This window comes from Oncorhynchus masou, chromosome 30 (genome assembly GCF_036934945.1).
Source record: "Oncorhynchus masou masou isolate Uvic2021 chromosome 30, UVic_Omas_1.1, whole genome shotgun sequence".
NCBI lineage: Eukaryota > Metazoa > Chordata > Actinopteri > Salmoniformes > Salmonidae > Oncorhynchus > Oncorhynchus masou.
Window position 1 is genome coordinate 17,369,927 of NC_088241.1, and position 22,390 is coordinate 17,392,316.

General features: G+C 40.0%; 2 protein-coding genes and 2 non-coding genes across 7 annotated transcripts; 1 reads left to right on the forward strand and 3 right to left on the reverse strand.

Annotated features, from left to right (window-relative positions):
* The first annotated feature begins 1,511 nt into the window (after nucleotides 1-1,511).
* Nucleotides 1,512-17,720, forward strand: LOC135522198 (T-cell differentiation antigen CD6-like). 4 transcript variants are annotated; one of them, XM_064948252.1, is made up of 14 exons: nucleotides 1,512-1,615; nucleotides 1,720-1,825; nucleotides 3,561-3,641; nucleotides 4,655-4,954; nucleotides 5,213-5,527; nucleotides 9,923-9,982; nucleotides 10,128-10,271; nucleotides 10,786-10,899; nucleotides 11,026-11,142; nucleotides 11,286-11,432; nucleotides 11,678-11,761; nucleotides 11,878-12,012; nucleotides 12,214-12,315; nucleotides 16,987-17,720. In XM_064948252.1, the coding sequence occupies exons 1-14, from the start codon at nucleotides 1,571-1,573 to the stop codon at nucleotides 17,127-17,129; spliced, it is 1,893 nt and encodes a 630-aa protein (XP_064804324.1). In that variant the 5' UTR covers nucleotides 1,512-1,570; the 3' UTR covers nucleotides 17,130-17,720. The 4 variants fall into 4 exon arrangements, with proteins under 4 accessions (XP_064804324.1, XP_064804325.1, XP_064804321.1 ...); XM_064948253.1 differs by having other exon boundaries at nucleotides 1,737-1,825; XM_064948249.1 differs by lacking the exon at nucleotides 1,512-1,615 and having other exon boundaries at nucleotides 1,623-1,825.
* cfap418 (cilia and flagella associated protein 418) lies at nucleotides 17,492-22,041 on the reverse strand. Its single transcript, XM_064948255.1, has 6 exons — nucleotides 21,721-22,041; nucleotides 21,338-21,434; nucleotides 20,981-21,030; nucleotides 20,435-20,500; nucleotides 19,780-19,875; nucleotides 17,492-18,540 (listed from the first exon to the last, which is right to left on the reverse strand). Exons 1-6 carry the CDS (start codon nucleotides 21,900-21,902, stop codon nucleotides 18,381-18,383), a joined length of 651 nt encoding a protein of 216 aa, XP_064804327.1. The 5' UTR covers nucleotides 21,903-22,041; the 3' UTR covers nucleotides 17,492-18,380.
* On the reverse strand, nucleotides 20,791-20,872 carry trnas-aga (transfer RNA serine (anticodon AGA)). The gene has a single exon. It is a non-coding gene; the product is annotated as a tRNA-Ser (tRNA).
* Nucleotides 22,029-22,110, reverse strand: trnas-aga (transfer RNA serine (anticodon AGA)). Its single transcript has one exon. It is a non-coding gene; the product is annotated as a tRNA-Ser (tRNA).
* Between the last annotated feature and the right edge of the window lie 280 nt (nucleotides 22,111-22,390).

The following is a 22,390-nucleotide window of genomic DNA, read 5'->3' on the forward strand; positions in this document are numbered from 1 at the left end:
TTGCAGACTCCATCAGGTTCCAGAATGGTCCTGTATTTGGCTCCATCCAACTCCCCATAGATTTTAACCATCTTCCCTGTCCCTGCTGAAGAAAAGCAGGCCCAAACCATGATGCTTGCCACCACCATGTTTGACAGTGGGGATAGGGTGTTCAGGGTGATGAGCTGTGTTGCTTTTACGCCAAACATAACGTTTTGCATTGTTGCCAAAAAGTTCAATTTTGGTTTCATCTGACCAGACCACCTTCCACATGTTTGGTGTGTCTCCCAGGTGGCTTGTGGCAAACTTTAAACAACACTTTTTATGGATATCTTTAAGAAATGGTTTTCTTCTTGCCACTCTTCCATAAAGGCAAGATTTGTGCAATATACGACTGATTGTTGTCCTATGGACAGAGTCTCCCACCTCAGCTGTAGATCTCTGCAGTTCATCCAGAGTGATCATGGGCCTCTTGGCTGCATCTCTGATCAGTCTTCTCCTTGTATGAGCTGAAAGTTTAGAGGGACGGCCAGATCTTGGTAGATTTGCAGTGGTCTGATACTCCTTCCATTTCAATATTATCGCTTGCACAGTGCTCCTTGGGATGTTTAAAGCTTTGGAAATCTTTCTGTATCCAAATCCGGCTTTAAACTTCTTCACAACAGTATCTCGGACCTGCCTGGTGTGTTCCTTGTTCTTCATGATGCTCTCTGCTCTTTTAACGGACCTCTGAGACTATCACAGTGCAGGTGCATTTATACGGAGACTTGATTACACACAGGTGGATTGTATTTATCATCATTAGTCATTTAGGTCAACATTGGATCATTCAGAGATCCTCACTGAACTTCTGGAGAGAGTTTGCTGCACTGAAAGTAAAGGGGCTGAATAATTTTGCACGCCCAATTTTTCAGTTTTTGATTTGTTAAAAAAGTTTGAAATATCCAATAAATGTCGTTCCACTTCATGATTGTGTCACACTTGTTGTTGATTCTTCACAAAAAAATACAGTTTTATATCTTTATGTTTGAAGCCTGAAATGTGGCAAACAATGGTGGTCCTAAAACGGAACCTTGAGGAACACCAAAATCTACAGCTGATTTGTCATAAGACAAACCATCCACAGAGACAAACTGATATCTTTTCCGACAGATAAGATCTAAACCAGGCCAGAACTTGTCCATATAGACCAATTTGGGTTTCCAATCTTTCCAAAAGAATGTGGTGATCAATGGTATCAAAAGCAGCACTAAGGTCTAGGAGCACAAGGACAGATGCAGAGCCTTGGTCTGACGCCATGCATTATTGTGTTCTCATGAATCATAAAACAGAGTTATTTGGGTCCGATTCATTTTACATGCTCCTCTTTATCAACATAAGGAGATAATAGTAAGCCTCTTTAAAATTGCATATGAATTTGAGTTTGTTTGTTTATTCAACCTTTTTTGTGTGTTGCGTTGGGAGGTTAAAATCAGTTGTTGAGGGTGTTTGCCAACAATTGAACCTCTTGTCGTTGTGTGTATGGCAGTGGGTGTATCTCACAGCCAGTCTATGTGTCTGAGAAAGTAGTGTGCTCTACAGACAGAAGCCTATGCTCATGGAAACCACAAGTTGCAGCAGTGCAAACAGAAATAGAGTGAGTACACAAGTTCTGACATATAGCACACTGCTTGACTCATGATAAGATCAGTAACGTGCATTATTTCTCATTTGATTGTTATTAATATTAAAAGAACAAAGTTGTTTCTGTTGAGGAGTATGCTCAAAGGACCCCGCCTGACTGTTTTTTGTGAGATGGAACTGTTCAGGACGACAATACTTCTGCCAGTTCTGGTCCTCTCTCAAGGTAACACAGTTTAATCTAATATTTCAACTTTTTTTTTGTAACAGTATTTTTATTGGAATTTCACAATTTTCACCCATATTAAGAGATACAACAACAGAGACAAAGCACACAAAAAAACACAAAAAAACAGCACTCACTTACACATATCTACACGTATATATATATATATATATGTGTGTGTATATATATATATACACACACACACACATACATATACATACACTCATGCATATACACATATATACGCTCACGCACATACATACACACACAAACATACGTACACCATTTCCCTCTTCCCGCTCGGTGCTTCTCTCACCCCATCCCCATCATTGCGTCTCTCAATACATAGATTTTAAACAAACTTACAAACAGAAATTAAACAAAAAATCTCAGTTTAAACCAAGAGGTTCGGTTCCACACATGGAACGTACAATGTAGTTCTGAAATACATAGATCCCCGCCATTCTAAGAGAATCCTTGCAGCATAATAGCTGATACCTCAGGTTCTAGATAATTTAGATAAGGTTCCCATACTTTGTAGAACTGGTCTGTTTTAGAATGCAATGTACATGTCAGATATTCCAGAGGCACCCATACAAATAGTATCTTATGCCAATCTTTAATAGAAGGAACCTTATCACTAATCCACTGTAAAAGGATGTTAATATTTCGACTTTGATTGTATTCAACTATATTATTTTCAGTGGCTCTTTTGATGGAAAGTATGACGGTTGTACTCTATGTACATCAAACACAGCATCAAATGTATTTTAGAATTGTTTGTATGAGTTGTTGGATAATACTAAAGATATGCTCATCAGAATAGTTGGCAGTGGAGTCATATTTGGTTTTCTATTATGCTTCTATATCACCATATTTTTAAATTAATTTCTGTTTGCTTCTTATTCATGTCTGAATGTACAAGAGCATGTCGTTTTATTCTACCTGTTGACAGCACGTGTTGGTGTGTTCAAGCAAATGATAAAATATTCATACAAAAAGGGGCTGACCGTAGTGATGCCAACTAGGTGTAGGCTAAATGCTGCACAATCCTACAGAGGATTACTTTACTTCCCAATGTAAGGTGTTTACTGCAACAACCAATACGATTCATCGAACACTAGCTAGCTAAAATTCAAAGGCCGCTTGAAGCAACATAAAAGTGCAGTGAATTCAAATCAACCAATTGGCTGAAGCGTAATTGTTTTTGTATGACTCACTAGTTTGTCACAGAGTGATACATAAACAAAGTGATAGTTGAAAATGAATGGCTTTCTGAGGAGGAGAGCTGTGAACAAACTATTATTTTGCTTGACAAAGATGATGCATTATCTGCATCGATTAACTCAACAATGAGCCACAGATGTTATTCATGGCATACCCATCTAACAACTAAATTAACCAATTGAGGCAGTTGATAATAGCTGTTGTGAAAACCAGTGTAAATATAGTGATTTACAGACTCCATATTATATCCGTCTAATGGGACTATTGTGTAGCCACCTTGAAATACCACCAACAGACAGTTTACAAAATGGAAAAGATTATTCTGATTAGAGCCAAATTCAATAACTTGTTTGTAATGTACGTGCCGTGGGCTCATGTAGCATTGGCAACATGAAGTAGGCTGAAATAACTGGCTGGACAGTTGCATGAATACTCCCATCTACGCATAACTACAATAATGTTGAATTTATCTTAGTTTAGTTTGTTGTTGTTGTTTGTCATATTTCAGCCTTTCTAAATAAAGACCACTCTGTTCCGGGGAACTTCTCTGGGTCGAGAAAGACTGATGAGCAGCAGACATCCAATCTAAGTGAGTTCCAGTTTTATTTAAATGGTTGGTATTATGCTAAAAAGATCCTCAGAACCTGAGCCTCCAATCAAGCTTCATTTGGTTCCGGAGGCCACTGCAATCTACATCGATCTTACTCTCTGAATACCACCCCTAATTCCTTCCTAAACCCCAAATTCCAATCCCTCGTGCCCATGCAGTCAAATTGCTAGGTGCAAAAATAGAGGGATGAATGGGTAAGGTGTCTGTGTGCTTCTTAGAGGGAGGAGACAACCTCAAGCAACGATCCTGCAGAGAACTTGATTGCTCACAAGTCATTATACAGAGATCGAAATGAGACGAGGCAAAGGCTTTTTTATTTACTATAATGATACAGGTCACCAGCAATTAAGCCATCGTGAGACGATGTTTTCATTGTTCCCAGGGTGATGGTGATGCGTAAGGCTCCACTAGTGCAAAGTGGGAGGAACATCCCACACAAACATAAAATAATGGGTCAATTGTCATTCGTGTCATAGAGGATATCAAATGGTCCAGTGGAGTCAGATTATTAAGGAAAATACTATCAATCAGTTATTCAGTTATAATCATACTACACTAACCTGGTTTTCATTCTCTATTTGTTGAACCTCAATGAAGTGCAATTCCATCCACCACATTTAAACAGGGAAAAAAGTGAAGACTGAAGAGTTAAATGCAGAACCAAAGGCTCCAGTGTCATATGGTTTGAAATCACTGAGAGTATTTGGTCCCGTGGTGGTTCTAGCATCAGGTTGGTCGACTTCAGTGTCCCCCTCCGAATTCACCACCCAGTGACATTTCCACAGGACATGAGTCACAGGATGTGGCTGCTCTGCTGAACATCTGCAAATAGCACAGAAACCGAAAGGCCAACAAACAGCTAGGGCATTCAATGTGTGTGTGTATTATGCTGTATAACATGTACTGTACATGTGACTACACTACATGGGGAAATATAAACAGCCATCTGTATTTCACTCTCATATTGATTCTGCATCTCTCCATCCCTCCAGCCATATCTCACCCCCCCAGGCTATCTCAGCACTGCTCTGGGGTTGTCGAGGTGCTCCATCGAGGGCTGTGGAGGCCAGTGACCTTAGACCTTGGGTCTGCAGAGTGGGCCAAAGTGGTGGAGGACATATGTACCAACCTGAGCTGCGGGGCAGTGTACGAGCGCCGACAGAATGGCACAGCTACATTAAACTACTCCAGCTCAACGTGTCTGAGCCAGTGTGTCTACAGAGACCTACTGGTGGAGAACTGTACAGAGCTCTCATACACAGACTGCTCTAACCTGACTGAGATAACCTGTGGTAAGACCATCATTGCAAAGCTTATGCTTGGATCGGCAAGCATCTTGAGCAACCACAAACACATTGTTGCAGTAACGCCTGCAAACTGCATGCCATGGAGAGACATCGTATGGGCTCTCCAAGTGTTTTGTGGACGCCTTGCAACAAGGTCCTCGCGATTCCATTTTCAAGCTGCTTTTTAATGATGTGTGAGGCCCAGCTTCTATGGAGGTTAACTGATTATGTATGAACTGATTTGTTGATCTGTCCATTCCTCAGGGCACCAGGCCGTGCGATTGGTTGGAGGCTCACACCACTGTGAAGGACGGGTGGAGTTGTGGAGTGAGGAAAAATGGGGAACGGTGTGTGACGATAGTTGGGACCTGAGAGATGGGGGCGTGGTCTGTGCCCAATTGGGCTGTGGCTCTGCCCTAAATGTGAGCGGGCAGGACGGGTCCTTTGAAGCGGGTGTTGGTCTGGTTCTCTTAGATGAGGTGAACTGTGGGGGGAGCGAGAGGAACCTATGGGAGTGTCCCTCCCTGGGGACAGTCAACGACTGTGGACACAAAGAGGACGCTGCAGTGGTTTGTTCAGGTAAGCCTGCAGCTATAATATTATCATTGTCAGTTACTGAATTGACAATCATGTCATTTAAAAATGACATTTTAAATGTGAATAGAAGCTAAGTCAATGTCATGCCCACTACTTAAAATAGCTATGCTGTTACATGACGTGTGTATATTCTCCTTAGATTGGTCTGAATATGGATAGTGCAGTAATAACATGTAAAACACATTACCATGACTGAACATCCGGTGTCTTGGTGACGAACCAAGTCCCCATCATCTTAGCGCTGATTTTCAGCATGCTGAACGCTGTCGACAATCAGGGTTCTGATGATTGCGAATCAAGAATGATTTGGCTCGTGACCTTATCAGCATGTCTGAATGGATAGCAGAGTCTCAGTCACGCTCAACACTGATACTGACGAACAAGCTTCAAATCCTCCTACAGTAATGCAGAGATCAGGTGATGTGAAATGTCATAAGCCGAAAAGAGACAGCTGCTTTGCATATTAATTATTGTTATTTTTATTAACGGGAAAAGAAAATGAAACACACAGGCAGCACAAAAACACACAGGGCAAAGTAATGCACGTCACTCAGAAAGTAGACAAACCATGTCAAACCATAGCTCTGTCTGAGGAAGACCCTCAATGAAAGATGTTCAACCTGGGAGCCAAGTTCAAGAGTTCCTTGGTGAGAAAACATCCAAACTGCCTTGACCTCAACTTAACAACAGTTGTTTGGCACTTCCATGGGTTTTAAATCTTGCATCTAAATGAACAATTTTTTTAGACCATGTTTTAAATGTTTTTTAATAATTATTTATTACAAAAAACACAAGGGGTAACATTAAAGTAATAGAACATGAAGGATAAACAATACAGCATCAAGACACTATCAAACATGTATCAGTCTTTCCACAACAGAGCCATCCTTATGTGTGAGGGAACGTGTGCATGATAGTGATATAAAATATATGTCATAGTTTCCTTTTTTATGATCACAATCATGTGAAATCCGAACCCTCCAAGATCCCCCCACAGTTCCCCAGTAGCTGTCCCTCAACCATTCGTCCCCCCCCCCCAACTCCAATACACCGACAACCAAGAGAATGAACTAAAGAGAAAGAGAGGAAGAGACAGAAGAAAACAGCAATCAACAATGCAAATTATTTATTTTCTAAATATTACATATAAAACAAAGGACATCAAGAACAACTGAAATCATAACAGCAATGCCTACTTTATATGTTTGTGTGCATGTCTGGCACTATTACATGTATGTGTGTGTTCTTGTATGCGTTTATTTGAATGAGAGTGTGTGTATATGCATGTGTACAAACACCTGCGAAGCATCAGCCTCAGGCAAACCGGCATTAGTTGTAAAAACACTGCCACTTAGTGTCATTCAAATGTACTTTTATTATGTTTTATTTTTACTTTTTTCCCCTTTTATCTTTTCACCATCATTCTCTCTCTCACACAGCAACTCCACTCCCACTTGTCTCCAATTCCACATACCAACCCTCAGTTTCCCTCAGCCCATCCCATCTATCTCTGCTGCCCACCCACTTGTTGTTTCTACGCAACATATACAGTGCCTTGCGAAAGTATTCGGCCCCCTTGAACTTTGCGACCTTTTGCCACATTTCAGGCTTCAAACATAAAGATATAAAACTATTTTTTTGTGAAGAATCAACAACAAGTGGGACACAATCATGAAGTGGAACGACATTTATTGGACATTTCAAACTTTTTTAGCAAATCAAAAACTGAAAAATTGGGTGTGCAAAATTATTCAGCCCTCTTAAGTTAATACTTTGTAGCGCCACCTTTTGCTGCGATTACAGCTGTAAGTCGCTTGGTGTATGTCTCTATCAGTTTTGCACATCGAGAGACTGAATTTTTTTCCCATTCCTCCTTGCAAAACAGCTCGAGCTCAGTGAGGTTGGATGGAGAGCATTTGTGAACAGCACTTTTCAGTTCTTTCCACAGATTCTCGATTGGATTCAGGTCTGGACTTTGACTTGGCCATTCTAACACCTGGATATGTTTATTTTTGTACCATTCCATTGTAGATTTTGCTTTATGTTTTGGATCATTGTCTTGTTGGAAGACAAATCTCCGTCCCAGTCTCAGGTCTTTTGCAGACTCCATCAGGTTTTCTTCCAGAATGGTCCTGAATTTGGCTCCATCCATCTTCCCATCAATTTTAACCATCTTCCCTGTCCCTGTTGAAGAAAAGCAGGCCCAAACCATGATGCTGCCACCACCATGTTTGACAGTGGGTATGGTGTATTCAGGGTGATGAGCTGTTTTGCTTTTACGCCAAACATAACGTTTTGCATTGTTGCCAAAAAGTTCGATTTTGGTTTCATCTGACCAGAGCACCTTCTTCCACATGTTTGGTGTGTCTCCCAGGTGGCTTGTGGCAAACTTTAAACAACACTTTTTATTGATATCTTTAAGAAATGGCTTTCTTCTTGCCACTCTTCCATAAAGGCAAGATTTGTGCAATATACGACTGATTGTTGTCCTATGGACAGAGTCTCCCACCTCAGCTGTAGATCTCTGCAGTTCATCCAGAGTGATCATGGGCCTCTTGGCTGCATCTCTGATCAGTCTTCTCCTTGTATGAGCTGAAAGTTTAGAGGGACGGCCAGGTCTTGGTAGATTTGCAGTGGTCTGATACTCCTTCCATTTCAATATTATCGCTTGCACAGTGCTCCTTGGTATGTTTAAAGCTTGGGAAATCTTTTTGTATCCAAATCCGGCTTTAAACTTCTTCAAAACAGTATCTCGGACCTGCCTGGTGTGTTCCTTGTTCTTCATGATGCTCTCTGTGCTTTTAACGGACCTCTGAGACTATCAGAGTGCAGGTGCATTTATACGGAGACTTGATTACACACAGGTGGATTGTATTTAACATCATTAGTCATTTAGGTCAACATTGGATCATTCAGAGATCCTCACTGAACTTCTGGAGAGAGTTTGCTGCACTGAAAGTAAAGGGGCTGAATAATTTTGCACGCCCAATTTTTCAGTTTTTGATTTGTTAAAAAGGTTGAAATATCCAATAAATGTCATTCCACTTCATGATTGTGTCACACTTGTTGTTGATTCCTCACAAAAAAATACAGTTTTATATCTTTATGTTTGAAGCCTGAAATGTGGCAAAAGGTCGCAAAGTTCAAGTGGCCGAAAACTTTCGCAAGGCACTGTATCTTTCAACTATGCTGATGTTTAATGTACAATTTTAATCTATCTCATCGAATCTACAGATTGTGAGTTGAAGATAAATACTTTTACTAAGAGTATTAGTATATTAGTAATTGACTCACCCAGTCTCTCCAGATCTCCTAACAGTACTATTTCTAGGGTCAGTTTTATGCTATGCATTTTCAGCCATTCCTGAACCTGAGACCAGAAACAGGCTACCTGAGGGCAATACCAAAATAAATGGTCTATTGATTCTGTATCCTCACAACAAAATCTGCAGAGCTTTGATGATTTTATGCCCCAAATATTCAACATTTTGTTCGTGGCAAGAAATCTATAGAATAATTTTAGTTGAAAAGCACGAAGTCTTGAATTTTGCGTTGTTTTATATATCAACTCATACACCCTGTACCATGGAATCAGTACATCAAAAATCTCTTCCCAACTATTTTGCAATCTGTATGGCACAGTTGTCAACATCCTGGTATTCAAATGAAACTGGTAAACTTTCCTATTTATGCTATTTTTATTCCTCCGCCAGTTTTGATCCTTTATATTGGGCAGACAGACCAGTTCCCTGCCTCCTCCTGCTGGCACCCGAACTCATCCAGTTTTGGGGCAATGCTGTAATCAATTGGTTGCACTCTTGGATTGAGCAGACCTTCCCAAACAACTCCATGAAGGACATAACTCTACCATTACAATATCATTTAAGAACAAAATACCCTTTTCAAACATCTTTCCCATAAATACAGGTATTTTATCAACCAGCACATTTGTTGACCATGTTTCCGATTCATTTCGAACAGCTCAAGTGATTTATTATGTAGGCCTACTATCAAGTTTATTATGTAGGCCTACTATCAAGTGTATTATGTAGGCCTACTCAGAAGGCTACATCCATCAATCTGGGAGTCCTACACATTTCAAGTACATTTTTTAAGAGAAAACACACATTCCTTGCAGTAATTGCCAAATGACTCTTGAATAAGAGTCAGATATTGGTTCAGTAGATCATTAGATACACAGATGGACAAACACAACTCCTCTTGGATTTTCAATTTTTGAGCAAATGTTTTTGTTAAACAAACCTTTTCCCCGTCTTTCAAACAAGAGTGCCTTGATTACTCAGGAGAAGTGAGCCATGCATCTGTTATACATTCTAGTTCTCTAACACCCCTGGGACTTTTCCATTTCCCTGACAGGAATTCCATCTCAACCAGGCAACGAGACGGCAGAACAGAACACCCAGACTTCAACCACAGGTACCTTCAATAGATGCTGACACACATGACCCTCCATCTGTGTAATAATACACCAAGAGTGTCTGCTCTGCTCATTAGAACATGTCAACAAGAATTTGTTATCTAGTCTGTACTCTGCACTATGATTTGTTCTTGTTTCCAACAGGCTCAGTTCTACTAGTCACCAGTGCAGAGAGCTGGTCCTCTCCTCCCGTAGCTGCTGTCTGGGGCTGCATCGCATTGTCTATAGCCCTCCTCCTCACACTCCTCTTCAATGCCTCACTCTTCCTGTCTTACAGGAGGAGAGCTGGTGAGTCATTTTTTTTCTCTTTCATTGCCTCATACTCAACTGTCACTCTTCCCATTTGTTCACACCAACAACAACAAACATGCTATCATCAATGAGCAGTAATTAACACTGAGAAGCTGCTTTGTCTGAAGGGTATTACATGTTCTTCTCAATGGTTTGCCAATTATGATAATACAACAACACAATGCAATGTGATTCAATACAGAACACAAAGCAAACCCAACTGGAACAGTATTCATACCGCTGGGTTGGTTGATTGCTCATTAAGAGAGTCCCACCACCAGTGTTGTTTTCACACCAACTTAAAAAAGCAGCATATTTTATTTCACAGGGATGATAATGCTTTGAATATGTGCCATATGTGACGGTGGTCTAATTAAAATATTTAATTGGTTTTGAGATGTATTGTCCTTTTTTTCTTGTCCAACATCAAAGACAACAAAGGCCAACAAATCTATTATCCTAGTTTCGGTAAAGAGGAGTTTCAAAGGCAAAACTTTCCCTTCATTACTAGCACTTCTGGTTCACCAAAGACAAGATGGCCGTCTGCTGTCCATCCAGTCTCAACACACTGACCGAGGGGAGAGAGTCAACCTCCTCACAGTCACCACAGACACAGCTGATTACAGTGAGTTCCTACTGATGCACTTGTCCTCTCTGTGCCCATTAGTTACTTGCAATTTCAGGAAATGTCTTATTAGTTCAAGTGTCCCATTTGTCAGAATATATTTTCTCTATGTGACCTTTCATGCAGCTCCACAGTACCTTTCCCAACATCCCTCTCAGAATGACACCGATGCCTCATGTGACTCTGACTATGAAAACTATGACTTCAATGACCAACCCTCTGTTGCCATGGCTACTGCACTTGGTCAGTTCATCTTCATAGTTTTGGATAAATAGTGCAATTCTAAAAGAAAAAAAGATGGGAAGTGACACATGGCTATTAAGGGAGAAAGTGGTCCAAGGACTCACTCACAGTGCTAACCAAATGGTCTTTTATGTTTTCATTAGTCAGGGTCCTTGACAATGGAGTGAGCACAAGCAGAGAACCATGTGAAACCACGCAGACAGAAGAGACTTCTGACGCTCCTGAGAAATATAATATTTTTGCTGAGATAATCAACGGCATTGAGAGAAAAAACCCTGCCACCCAAAGTTGTAAGTTACTGTCAGGTTGGGTGAACCAGATTTTTACCATGATCATATTGTGTCCATGTCCGACAGGTTTCTTCTTAGTCTTAAAAGGACATAATGTCCACATAAAATCTGAGACTTTTCAACAACCGTTTGCAGGACAAGGAATCAGAAAATGTATAATTTGCTGAAACTTGCCATGGTGACAGAAAAGATGAATAAGAGCCCTATCGTAACATACTAACACTAACAACCATTTGTATGTCCAGTGCATTTGCTGGTGTCATCCAGCACGTCTTCTGGGGAATGCTATGAGAACATTGAGACACTGGAGAAGGAGCTGCTGGACTCAGGTCAGTCCAAAATGCTCAATGGCAAATGCTGCAACAGACTCAGTCAGTGCATCTATGAAATCCATTCTCATGAATCAATGATAACAGAGTAACTGTGTGGAATGCTAACCACCCAGGTCCAGATTTGAGAGAAACTGTCCTCACAGACTTGATCTGTGGAAGAGAGCCATCCTTGGGATCGAGTAGTAGTACATCATCAGGGGAATCCTACTACAACGTGGGGATGGCAGTGGAACAGCATCTACAGTCAGGTCCGTTCAAGTCAAATACACAGGAACAACAACACACAATTCATCTGGCTGTGTCTAAACACTGGATGGAGTAGACACAACAGCAAAGGCTTTTTGCACTACAGAACAGTACATGAAAGTATTGTCTTGAAAGTTTTGGGGAGAAAGTATATAGATTGGTAATTACTTCATTGGGAGCACATTTTCTAATTTTCTCCTCAGAGAACACCTATACACATTCCCCTGTGCAATCAACCAGTACACACCAGGATCAGCAACAGCCTGTGAACAGCAACCGCCACCTACTGAGCAGCCAAAATCAAGGTACCTGATACATTTCTGATGAGTCTGAGCATGTGTGTTTCAAAGGTGGACAGAATTTCCATTGAACCGTGTAATGTTCCCTGCAGAGACTAATTCTCAGTCTCCTTTCTGGTGTCATATTGTGTTTCAAAACCTGCCAAATTCATTTGACGCCACCGGTGTAATCTCTGAAAGAAACAGAACAAATCATATTCAAAGGATTCTCTAAGTTTATAAGCCAATGTGATTTCAAGTTGTGTCAAAACTCAATTCAAAGAGTTAAGGTAGTCAGACAGATGGAGCCAGTGGGTATGGGGCATAAACATCTGTGAGGATTTAAAATGTACTTCATTCCTTTAGTTTTCGCCAGATTTACTATCACAGTGAATAATGGAAAGGGTAGTATTTCTGGCAGGCACATGCTTGAATCCAACAGAGGGAGGGAGAGAGTTGAAGAGAGAGACGGTCCTCATTCAGATGGAGGAAATTGCCTGGCTCTGTTTTTCACTCTAATCTGCCATTAGGCTATTAGATTACAGACACTAATATCTGTTATAGACAGACTTTAAGGCATTTTGCCTGTATTTTTATTTATTTATCTGGCAATGTTTTACAGACCCAATTCACAGTCCCATTTTTACCACATTCTTGCCGAGATAAGCCTTTTATATCTCCCATGCACATGCCGGCATAATTAGGAGTGGGAGTAGATGTGGGTGGATGTCTGTTTTAATAAATCAATTAAATATACACCATCACAAAGAAATCCATAATTAATGAGTTTTTTGGCAGGTCCTAAGAAACATTATAGGACCAATACAATTTATTTTCAGAATAATAGAATGGCATATTTTGAGTTTAATGATGTTACTGGTCTGTGCAGCCGATAGGCTACATGGCTGTGCCATGCATATAAAATCAAGTTATTTTGTTCCTTAAACAGACAAGACACTTGGGCTACACTGATCACAGTCAACACACATATATTTTGTAGAAGGCTGAGAATATAATGAAATATAACAGAATAAAAGACATCATATTTTTCCCACACAACTTGCATCACAGCAACGTGTGGAACTGCTGTCATATAAAAAAAGTGATTTTGAAACAGAGCCCAAGGCAAGCCCATGCTTTTTTGATCCACGTTTCATCTCTTTTCTACCCTCCCTCCGCTTTGATAGGGAGCAGGCGTAGGGTCTTACATTGAGAGTATCTTCATCATGATACTGATAGAGAATAATAGCAATCTATATTTTCAAAAGCATGAGTCTCCTGTTCATATTTCACAACCTCTGCAGGCTTTTGGAGTTGCCTATACGCTATTGAGCATAACAATAGGCCTACGCTTGATTTAAGGCACATTACTGCATGCTAAATGTTTCTAATCAGTGATAGATGAGCAAACAAATAGATGAGTTTCCACCTCTACTTGTTTGCCCAGCCAGAGAATTAACCAAATATACAGATGGAGAGTCAGTTAAACAAAATCACATTGACAAGTCCCAGGCTTTCGTTTGGGAGTAGGCCTAGGCTGCTATGCGACTGTGAGTAAAGAGGAGTGCTTTTCTCTGCTCATACAGGAGTAATTAAGCCCTAGTTCTCTAATTGTGATTTTTATGTACAGTGGGGCAAAAAAGTATTTAGTCCGCCACCAATTGTGCAAGTTCTCCCACTTAAAAAGATGAGAGAGGCCTGTAATTTTCATCATAGGTACACTTCAACTATGACAGACAAAATGAAGAAAACAAATCCAGAAAATCACATTGTAGGATTTTTTATGAATTTATTTGCAAATTATGGTGGAAAATAAGTATTTGGTCAATAACAAAAGTTTATCTCAATACTTTGTTATATACCCTTTGTTGGCAATGACAGAGGTCAAACGTTTTCTGTACGTCTTCACAAGGTTTTCACACACTGTTGCTGGTATTCTGGCCCATTCCTCCATGCAGATCTCTTCTAGAGCAGTGATGTTTTGGGGCTGTTGCTGGGCAACACGGACTTTCAACTCTCTCCAAAGATTTTCTATGGGGTTGAGATCTGGAGACTGGCTAGGCCACTCCAGGACCTTGAAATGCTTCTTACGAAGCCACTCCTTCGTTGCCCAGGCGGTGTGTTTGGGTTCATTGTCATGCTGAAAGACCCAGCCACGTTTCATCTTCAATGCCCTTTGTTTCTGGTGTCCTTTGACAGCTTTTTGATCTTGGCAATAGTGGAGTATGGAGTGTGACTGTTTGAGGTTGTGGACAGGTGTCCTTTATACTGATAACAAGTTCAAACAGGTGCCATTAATACAGGTAACGAGTGGAGGACAGAGGAGCCTCTTAAAGAAGTTACAGGTCTGTGAGAGCCAGAAATCTTGCTTGTTTGTAAGTGACCAAATACTTATTTTCCACCATAATTTGCAAATAAATTCATAAAAAAATCCTACAATGTGATTTTCTGGATTTTTCTTCTCATTTTGTCTGTCATAGTTGAAGTGTACCTATGATGAAAATTACAGGCCTCTCTCATCTTTTTAAGTGGGAGAACTTGCACAATTGGTGGCTGACTAATACTTTTTTGCCCCACTATATTATTTATGACTTCATTTCAATTTATTAGGGGGTGCTGCAGCACCACTATTTGCTGTGGCTATGCCGTTCATGCAAAGGGGTGATTAAAATGTTCAAACATTGATGCATTAATATTAAGGGTAGGTTCCCTTGAGAAAGATTAAGCCTAGTCCTTGACATTAAGTCATGTTCAATGGCGGCACCAAGTACCCGTATTCGCCTACATGGATCACAACTGTGCAGTAGATTCTAGAGTACTGTCTGTTATGTACTGTATGTTATGTACATTGCCTTCATAAAGTAGTCATACCCTTTGACTTATTTCACTTTGTTACAGTCTGAATTCAAAATGGATAAAACAAATTAAAAACACATAATGACAAAAGTGAAAACATGTTTTTAGAAATATTTTTTATTTTTATAAATAAATATCTATTTAAATAAGTATTCACACCCGAGTTAATACATGTTAGAATCACCTTTGGCAGTGATTACGGCGGTCAGTCTTTCTGGGTAAATCTCTAAAATCTTTGCAACACCTGGATTGTACAATATTTGCCCATTATACTTTTTTAAATTATTCAAGCTCTGTCAAGTTGGTTGTTTATCATTGCTAGACAGCCATTTCTATAAGGGCACAAGGCGAGACCCAGATGCAGACACAGGAGGCAGATAGTTTGAGTCTTTAATATTTATTAATAATCCAAATGGGGTAGGCAAGAGAATGGTCGTGGAGAGGCAAAAAGTCAAAACCAGTTCAGAGTCCAGGAGGTACAGTGTGGCAGGCAGGCTCGAGGTCAGGGCAGGCAGAATGGTCAGGCAGGTGGGTAAAGTCCAGAAAACAGGCAAGGGTCAAAACCGGGAGGACTAGTAAAAGAGAATAGAAAAGGCAGGACCACAGGGAAAACACACTGGTTGACTTGGAAAATACAAGACGAACTGACAATAGACAAGACAGAAAACACAGGTTTAAATACCCAGGGGAAAATGGGGAAGATGGGTGACACCTGGAGGGGGTGGAGACAAGCACAAGGATAGGTGAAACAGATCCGGGTGTGACAATTTCCAAGTCATGCCATAGATTTAAGCAAATTTAAATCAAAACTGTAACTAGGCCAATGTATATTTTGCCTTGTGTTTTAGGTTTTTGTCCTGCTGAAAGGTGAATTTGTCTCCCTGTGTCTATTGAAAAGCAGACTGAACCAGGTTTTCCTCTAGTATTTTGCCTGTGCTTGGCTCTATTCTGTTTATTTTTTATCCTAAAAAAAAAAACTCTCTACTCCTTGCTGATGACAAGCATACCCTTAACATGATGCAACCACCATACTTGACAAAATTAAGAGTGGTACTCAGTGATGTCTTGGATTTGTCCCAAACATAACACTCTGTATTTAGGACATAAAGTGAATTTCTTTGTCACGTTTTGCAGTTTTACTTTATTGCAAACAGGATGCATGTTTTGAAATATATTTATTCTGTACAGGTTTCCCTTTTTTCCCCATTTAGGTTAGTATTGTGGAGTATGTTGTTAATCTATCCTCAGTTTTCTCCCATCAAAGTCATTAAACTCTGTAACTGTTTTAAAGTTACCATTGGCCTCATGGTGAAATCCCTTAGTGGTTTCCTTCCTCTTCGGCAACTGAGTAGGAAGGATGTATATTTGTAGTGACTGGGTATATTGATACACCATCCAAAGTGTAATGAAAAACTTCATTATTCTCAAAGGGATATTCCATGTGTGCTTTTTTATTTTTACCCATCTACCAATAGGTGCCCTTCTTTACGAGGTAATGGAAAACCTTGAATGTCTTTGAAGTTGAATCGGTTTAAAGTTCACTGCTTTACTGAGGGACCTTACAGATAATTGCATGTGGTAGTCATTCAAAAATCTTGTTGAACACTATTATTGCACATAATGTTGCTACAAACATAATTCCACTTTGACATTATGGGGTATTGTGTGTAGGCCAGTGACACATCTAAATTGAATCCATTTTAAATGAAGGCTGTGTAACCACATAATATGGAAAAAGTCAATGGATGTAAATACTTTCTGAAGGTATTGTAGATGCAAATTGCTGAAAACATGTAGCTTATTGTGGATGTATGTAAATGGTAATGTGAGTCCTTTATACAGAAGATTCAAGCAGCTCATCTTCCTCTGAGCTTTATGAGAACATAGAAGTCCAAGATGAAGAGGGGATTGTTGATGTTACCGTGAAGGAAGTCCCGGACCAGTCTCTTTCTGACAGTGACTACGATGACATAACAAATTACTAGCATTTCATCAAACATAGCAGTGAAGTGAGAACTATAAAAGAGTCATTTACATATTAGCAGTTGTTATTATCCAGAAAGACAAACAGGAGCAATTATGTTTAATTGCCTTGCTCAAGAGCACAGACATATTTTTTCTCACCTCGTTAGCATGTGGATTCAAACCAGCGACCTTTCGGTTACTGGCCCAACGGTCTTAACCACCTTTGCTTCTCCACTGCACAGAATGACCAGCATTGTGAACAAACAGCACTGTCACTGATATTGATTCATGCGGTGACCTGAGCCACACAAAGCACAGTCAAACTTTTTAAACTTGAAATTCAATTGTGTTAATATTATCAAGGGAGAAAAAGCAACAAAAATGAAGTGCATACAACATTTATTCAACTAAGACTTGATGTGAATAGCCTAGTGTATAAACGCATATGCAGATGCTTTGTACATAATATGAGCACATGTTTTGCAATCCAAAATATCTACTTCTGACTGGGCTATCACAACAAATGTCTTTGGTAGTTAAGCTTTTTTTTTTTGGGGGGGGCTTCCCTAATGAATGAATTAGTAGATATTTAATAAACTATCCACAGATTACTTCATTTGATTATGATTCATTTATAAGGTATCAACTACTAGACTGTCAAGAGTGAAGTGATTATTTTATGTTTAATGTTTTTCTTCTTCTAAATGTCTAGCACAGATGCAACAGGAAAGGTTTGGGTCATTTAACTTCACACTAACCTCACCTTCATACTATACACAATACATGAATGGTAATATCAGAAATCCCTTAAAACAGAGAATGCATTTCACTCAAAGAGACAGAAGAGGAAATAAACAAAATGACAAGGGAATTAGAAACTAAGACAGAAGGAAAGGCTACAGAAAAGCATGTAACAGCATTGTATATGAAATACTACCAGATAATGGAATGTCTTCATTACTATTTTTATTTTATTTTATACATAAAAGACTATTCAATTTAGCCTCATCTTTCCTAAGTACCGTTTTCACACAAGTATGGTCTGGCATATACCTGCTCTTAAAACTGAGCTAGCTAAAAATCACATCTCTAAAGATAGCAGAAGACCTACCTTGTTCATTTACATTTAAACCCAGAACACACTAAATGTAATGCAGAGAAAGACCTACATCATTCTCAAGGCAGAAAAATGTGTGTTGGGATGTCTATAACAAGAGAACATTGGTTTTCAAGTAACTGCAAAGTGATGGTGTGTGATAGAGAGAAGGCATTCATACTTCATGCTTCCCACAGACCCACTTGAGCTGGTGCTGTTCTCTCAGGTCGGTGAGGTCTCGAGCAGAGTGCCAGCTACACTGGCAGGCGTACGCCCGCGCCCCTTTTCTTCTCCTCAACTTAGCCCGCAGCTTCTGACAGTCTGGCATGTTGTTCCTGCAGAGATACAAAGAGACAAGGCTGGTTAGCTAAGCAATGAGCAGTAGGTGAATATCTCTCACAGTATTGGTATGTAGAGTTATAGAGTAGTACTAAATTCACAAAGTACTTGATTATTTAAGTTGGTCATGTGCATGGAACAAAACCAGCCTCCAAGAACCCCTGAAAGATTGTGGAATGATTGGAAACATCACACATATTCAAGAGTTAACCTGCAATTTACAGCTGAAGGAATGAATCTAAGTGGAAGCATCATTTGCACAATACATTACGTTGCATTTAACAAGCACATTTGAATGATAAATGAATCCCCATGTCTTGTAGAGGAGCCCTGGGCTCTCAGACACTCTCAGTAACCTCTATACTTCAGCACAAAGCCTGAAACCACCCAAGTGTCCACCAGAACAGATAATTAGTTCACTGCTGTGATAACACCGACAGCAAAACCCACATGCTTGGAACGTGCACCAAAACACCAACAACATTGTGGTTGAGATAGCCTTCTTTGTTTTTCTATTTTAAAATGTTTTTCTTCCATATGAGCACAGCCCTTCTGTCTGTTGTCTTTCTTAGTTTGCATTTCAAGTCAACTCTCACCAATTGTATCAAATTCGTGTAGCCTAGAAGAATTTAATTACTGTCTTGGTGTTAAGAGCACCAAATACCCATGCCTGCATACTCACACCACTACTGCTATGAGGTCTTCCACTTCACTTCCTTAACTAAGCTTAAGTGTCAGTCTTTGTTATCATGGGCAAGCTCTCTGTCAGTGAAACAACACAATATTGAACCAGAGAGGCACTCACGGTGGCATTGTTGTGTTGTTTGACTGCCTTTCTAATGTCTGTCTCCATCCACTAGTACCAGTTGTCCTATGAAATTCCTATCTGCCATGCACCGATCTCAGAGCACGGTTAAAAAACGTTTTAAATTAAACCACTTTGGCAAAAGGTTACCTGTTTTTCTGAACAGGTGGATATCAATCAAGGTGAAAGTCATAATCCCACTTAAAAGGTATTTTACATTAAGAATCAAATGAAGATTATTCCAGTTTATTTTCACGAAGTCCCAAAATAAAAAGGTTTACACTGCCCTCTTCTGTTCAAATCTGAGAAATTTGGGATTTTGTTTTCTGTATCAACTTCCAACTTGTTTCAAGATAATAACAATATTTAAATTCCGCAAATAGTTTGTTACCCCATAAAGATACATCGGGCCCAATGAGAGGAGGCTCACCTGAAGAAGAGGTAATCACAAGAGGGGTCCCATTCATGATCGTCAAACATGGCCACCCGAAAGTCACAGGAGATACATCTCAGCTGATCACACGACCTGTCAGCACATGTTAAACAGTGAGTCAAATTAAAATGTGATCCATGCTTTTACACACACACACACACACACACACACACACACACACACACACACACACACACACACACACACACACACACACACACACACACACACACAAACACACACAACAGGGTTCCCCAACTGGCGGCCCTTAGGTGATTTTATTTGGTCCCCCGCGTTTTTTGAGCAAAATAAATAAATACATTTTATAATTTTATTGTTGGACATAAGACTGTAAAAACACCAGCAAATCAGCACCAACCAAGTGATTTTAATTTAGGAAATCTGTTCCAAAGAATTCCCACGCAAAATATAGAGAGATACAGTATGTGATCATACACAAATGAAAGCAGGGTTTGAAATTAGTCTGTTGTAGTTAAATATTATATCGGTTTGGGCTTCTTGCAATCAAATTGCAGTTGACTAATTATCCGTAATTATGTTCTGGCCTCCTGACCATCCTCTCAAGAAAAAAAATTGCCCTCGGCTGAATCCAGTTGATGATCCCTGCACTACAATTAAACAGCACTTTTACCTTTGTGAAACAGCTGTTCCTACACCATTTGCAATGGAGCTTCCACCAAGGAAAACTGGGCAGCACCTGCTCACATAAGAACAAATGGGGATCAAAAGAGAGCTTTTATCAAATACATGCTTTACCAAAGGCTTACTATTAGATTTTATGGCTCCCCGTGAATTACCATTTTGGTCTGCCTAAAATAATGACAACTGTAAAACATAAAATTACATTGACTGCATGCAAGAGAGATATACAGATGTCTTCGATAACATTTACTGAGTTTCAATAATAACGTCATATGAACACATTGACATTTTGCAGTATACCACAGCCAGATATTATGATTCAAGAGGCTGCAACACAAAATAAACCGTTGTCGGCAGGATTCGAACCTGCGCGGGAAGATCCCAATAGATTTCTAGTCTATCGCCTTAACCACTCGGCCACGACAACTGCCTACATGTTTGACAACTCAGCCAGGACAACTAACTATGTTTGCATGAATAAGTTGTTGTTATTCAACAAGTTTTTTTTTTTTTTAATAGTGTTGCAAGAACTTACTTTCTTGTGGATTGTGGCAATGTCTTCGTCATTTTCGGAAGCTGTCCAGTCTGCACATGTGTAGAGTTAAGCAAATATGAGACCACCTACGGGCCAGCCCTTTTGCAATGTAACGTTAGCTAATGCATTGGAGTCAGAAGGACAAAAATGATAGCAACCTGTCCATTGGAAACAGGCTAAAAACAAATCAAACATAGCCTCATATTTATCTCATTATAGCTAGCTAATACATCCGTGTGATATCCAGACAGCTAACTTTAGCTAGCTACTACTACTGGACAGTAGATGCTGTTAGCAACAACAACAAAAAACTGCATTCAACATTGCAAGGCGATGTAGCTAAGGTTATTTACTCACGTTAAGCGCAAAGGAATCGAAATCATCGTCAAGTATGTCCTCAAGAAGGGCATCTATATCTTCGATGTCCGTTTTTCTGGGTGTATCGTCAGTGGTGCTGACGGTGTGAAGCGAGGAACAGTTTTAGCAAGCTAACGTTACATAGCTAACTACGTGATTTAGCTAACATGCTTGATGAAATAACAATGCATTTTAGGAAGGCTGGCGTTTGCAACTACGTTACATAGCTATCGTCGTTAGTTACGTTGCATAAGCTTCCACTGTGTCAGTCATGGTCAACAACTTGGTTTGCTAACCTTGCTTGCTAACTTTAGTCCATTCCCCCGTACTAACGTTAGCTATCGTTAACGTTAGCCGGTTGACACTTGCATTTTACTACGCACCAGTGTTTTCTTTCTTTCCCAGTTTGCGTTAAACATTTCCCAGCCGTCGATAATTCTGAGGGAGCTTGAAGTTGTGGCGTCAAAGAAACATTGCGACAGAACTTTGTTTCAACCTCATCCAGCAATTCGTCCAAATCGTCCGCCATAGCTTCAGGGTACTGCTGCTTATTGAATGTTGTCATGAACAGGAGTGCTTGATTGACAGGCGTAACCTCATTTCAAGTAGGTAAAGATTGATACCGTGGAGCGAGCGATTTATGTGGAGTGATACAATAACAGATACTGGCTAACAAAGGAGAAAAATAGCACGTTGTCGGCAGGATTCGAACCTGCGCGGGAAGATCCCAATGGATTTCTAGTCCATCGCCTTAACCACTCGGCCACGACAACTACTGATACTATTGAAGACAAAAACCGGTAATAGCCAAATAAAATTACAAATATATCAGACACTGACTGATATTATGTTTTAGCAATGTTTCTGGCGAACCTCAAATTACGTTGGTAACCATTTTTTTCCAGGCTGTATCACCACCGGCAGTGGTTGATAGGCCCAGAGGGCAGCGCACAATTGGCCCTGCGTCATCCGGGTTTGGCAGGTGTAGGCCTTAGAATTTGTTCTTAACTGATTTGCCTAGTTAAATAATAAATAAATAAAAATAGCAATAAG

Excerpts from the sequence above, each read along its gene's own strand:
- LOC135522198 (XM_064948249.1), top strand. The coding sequence starts at position 1,657 with ATGATAAGATCAGTAACGTGCATTATTTCTCATTTGATTGTTATTAAT. Across the intron at positions 5,528-9,922 it reads CGCTGCAGTGGTTTGTTCAG|GAATTCCATCTCAACCAGGC; the intron begins GTAAGCCTGCAG and ends TTTCCCTGACAG. Across the intron at positions 11,762-11,877 it reads GAAGGAGCTGCTGGACTCAG|GTCCAGATTTGAGAGAAACT; the intron begins GTCAGTCCAAAA and ends CTAACCACCCAG.
- cfap418 (XM_064948255.1), bottom strand. The coding sequence starts at position 21,902 with ATGACAACATTCAATAAGCAGCAGTACCCTGAAGCTATGGCGGACGAT. Across the intron at positions 21,031-21,337 it reads TCGATTCCTTTGCGCTTAAC|ACTGGACAGCTTCCGAAAAT; the intron begins GTGAGTAAATAA and ends ACACATGTGCAG. Across the intron at positions 19,876-20,434 it reads GGAACAGCTGTTTCACAAAG|GTCGTGTGATCAGCTGAGAT; the intron begins GTAAAAGTGCTG and ends ATGTGCTGACAG.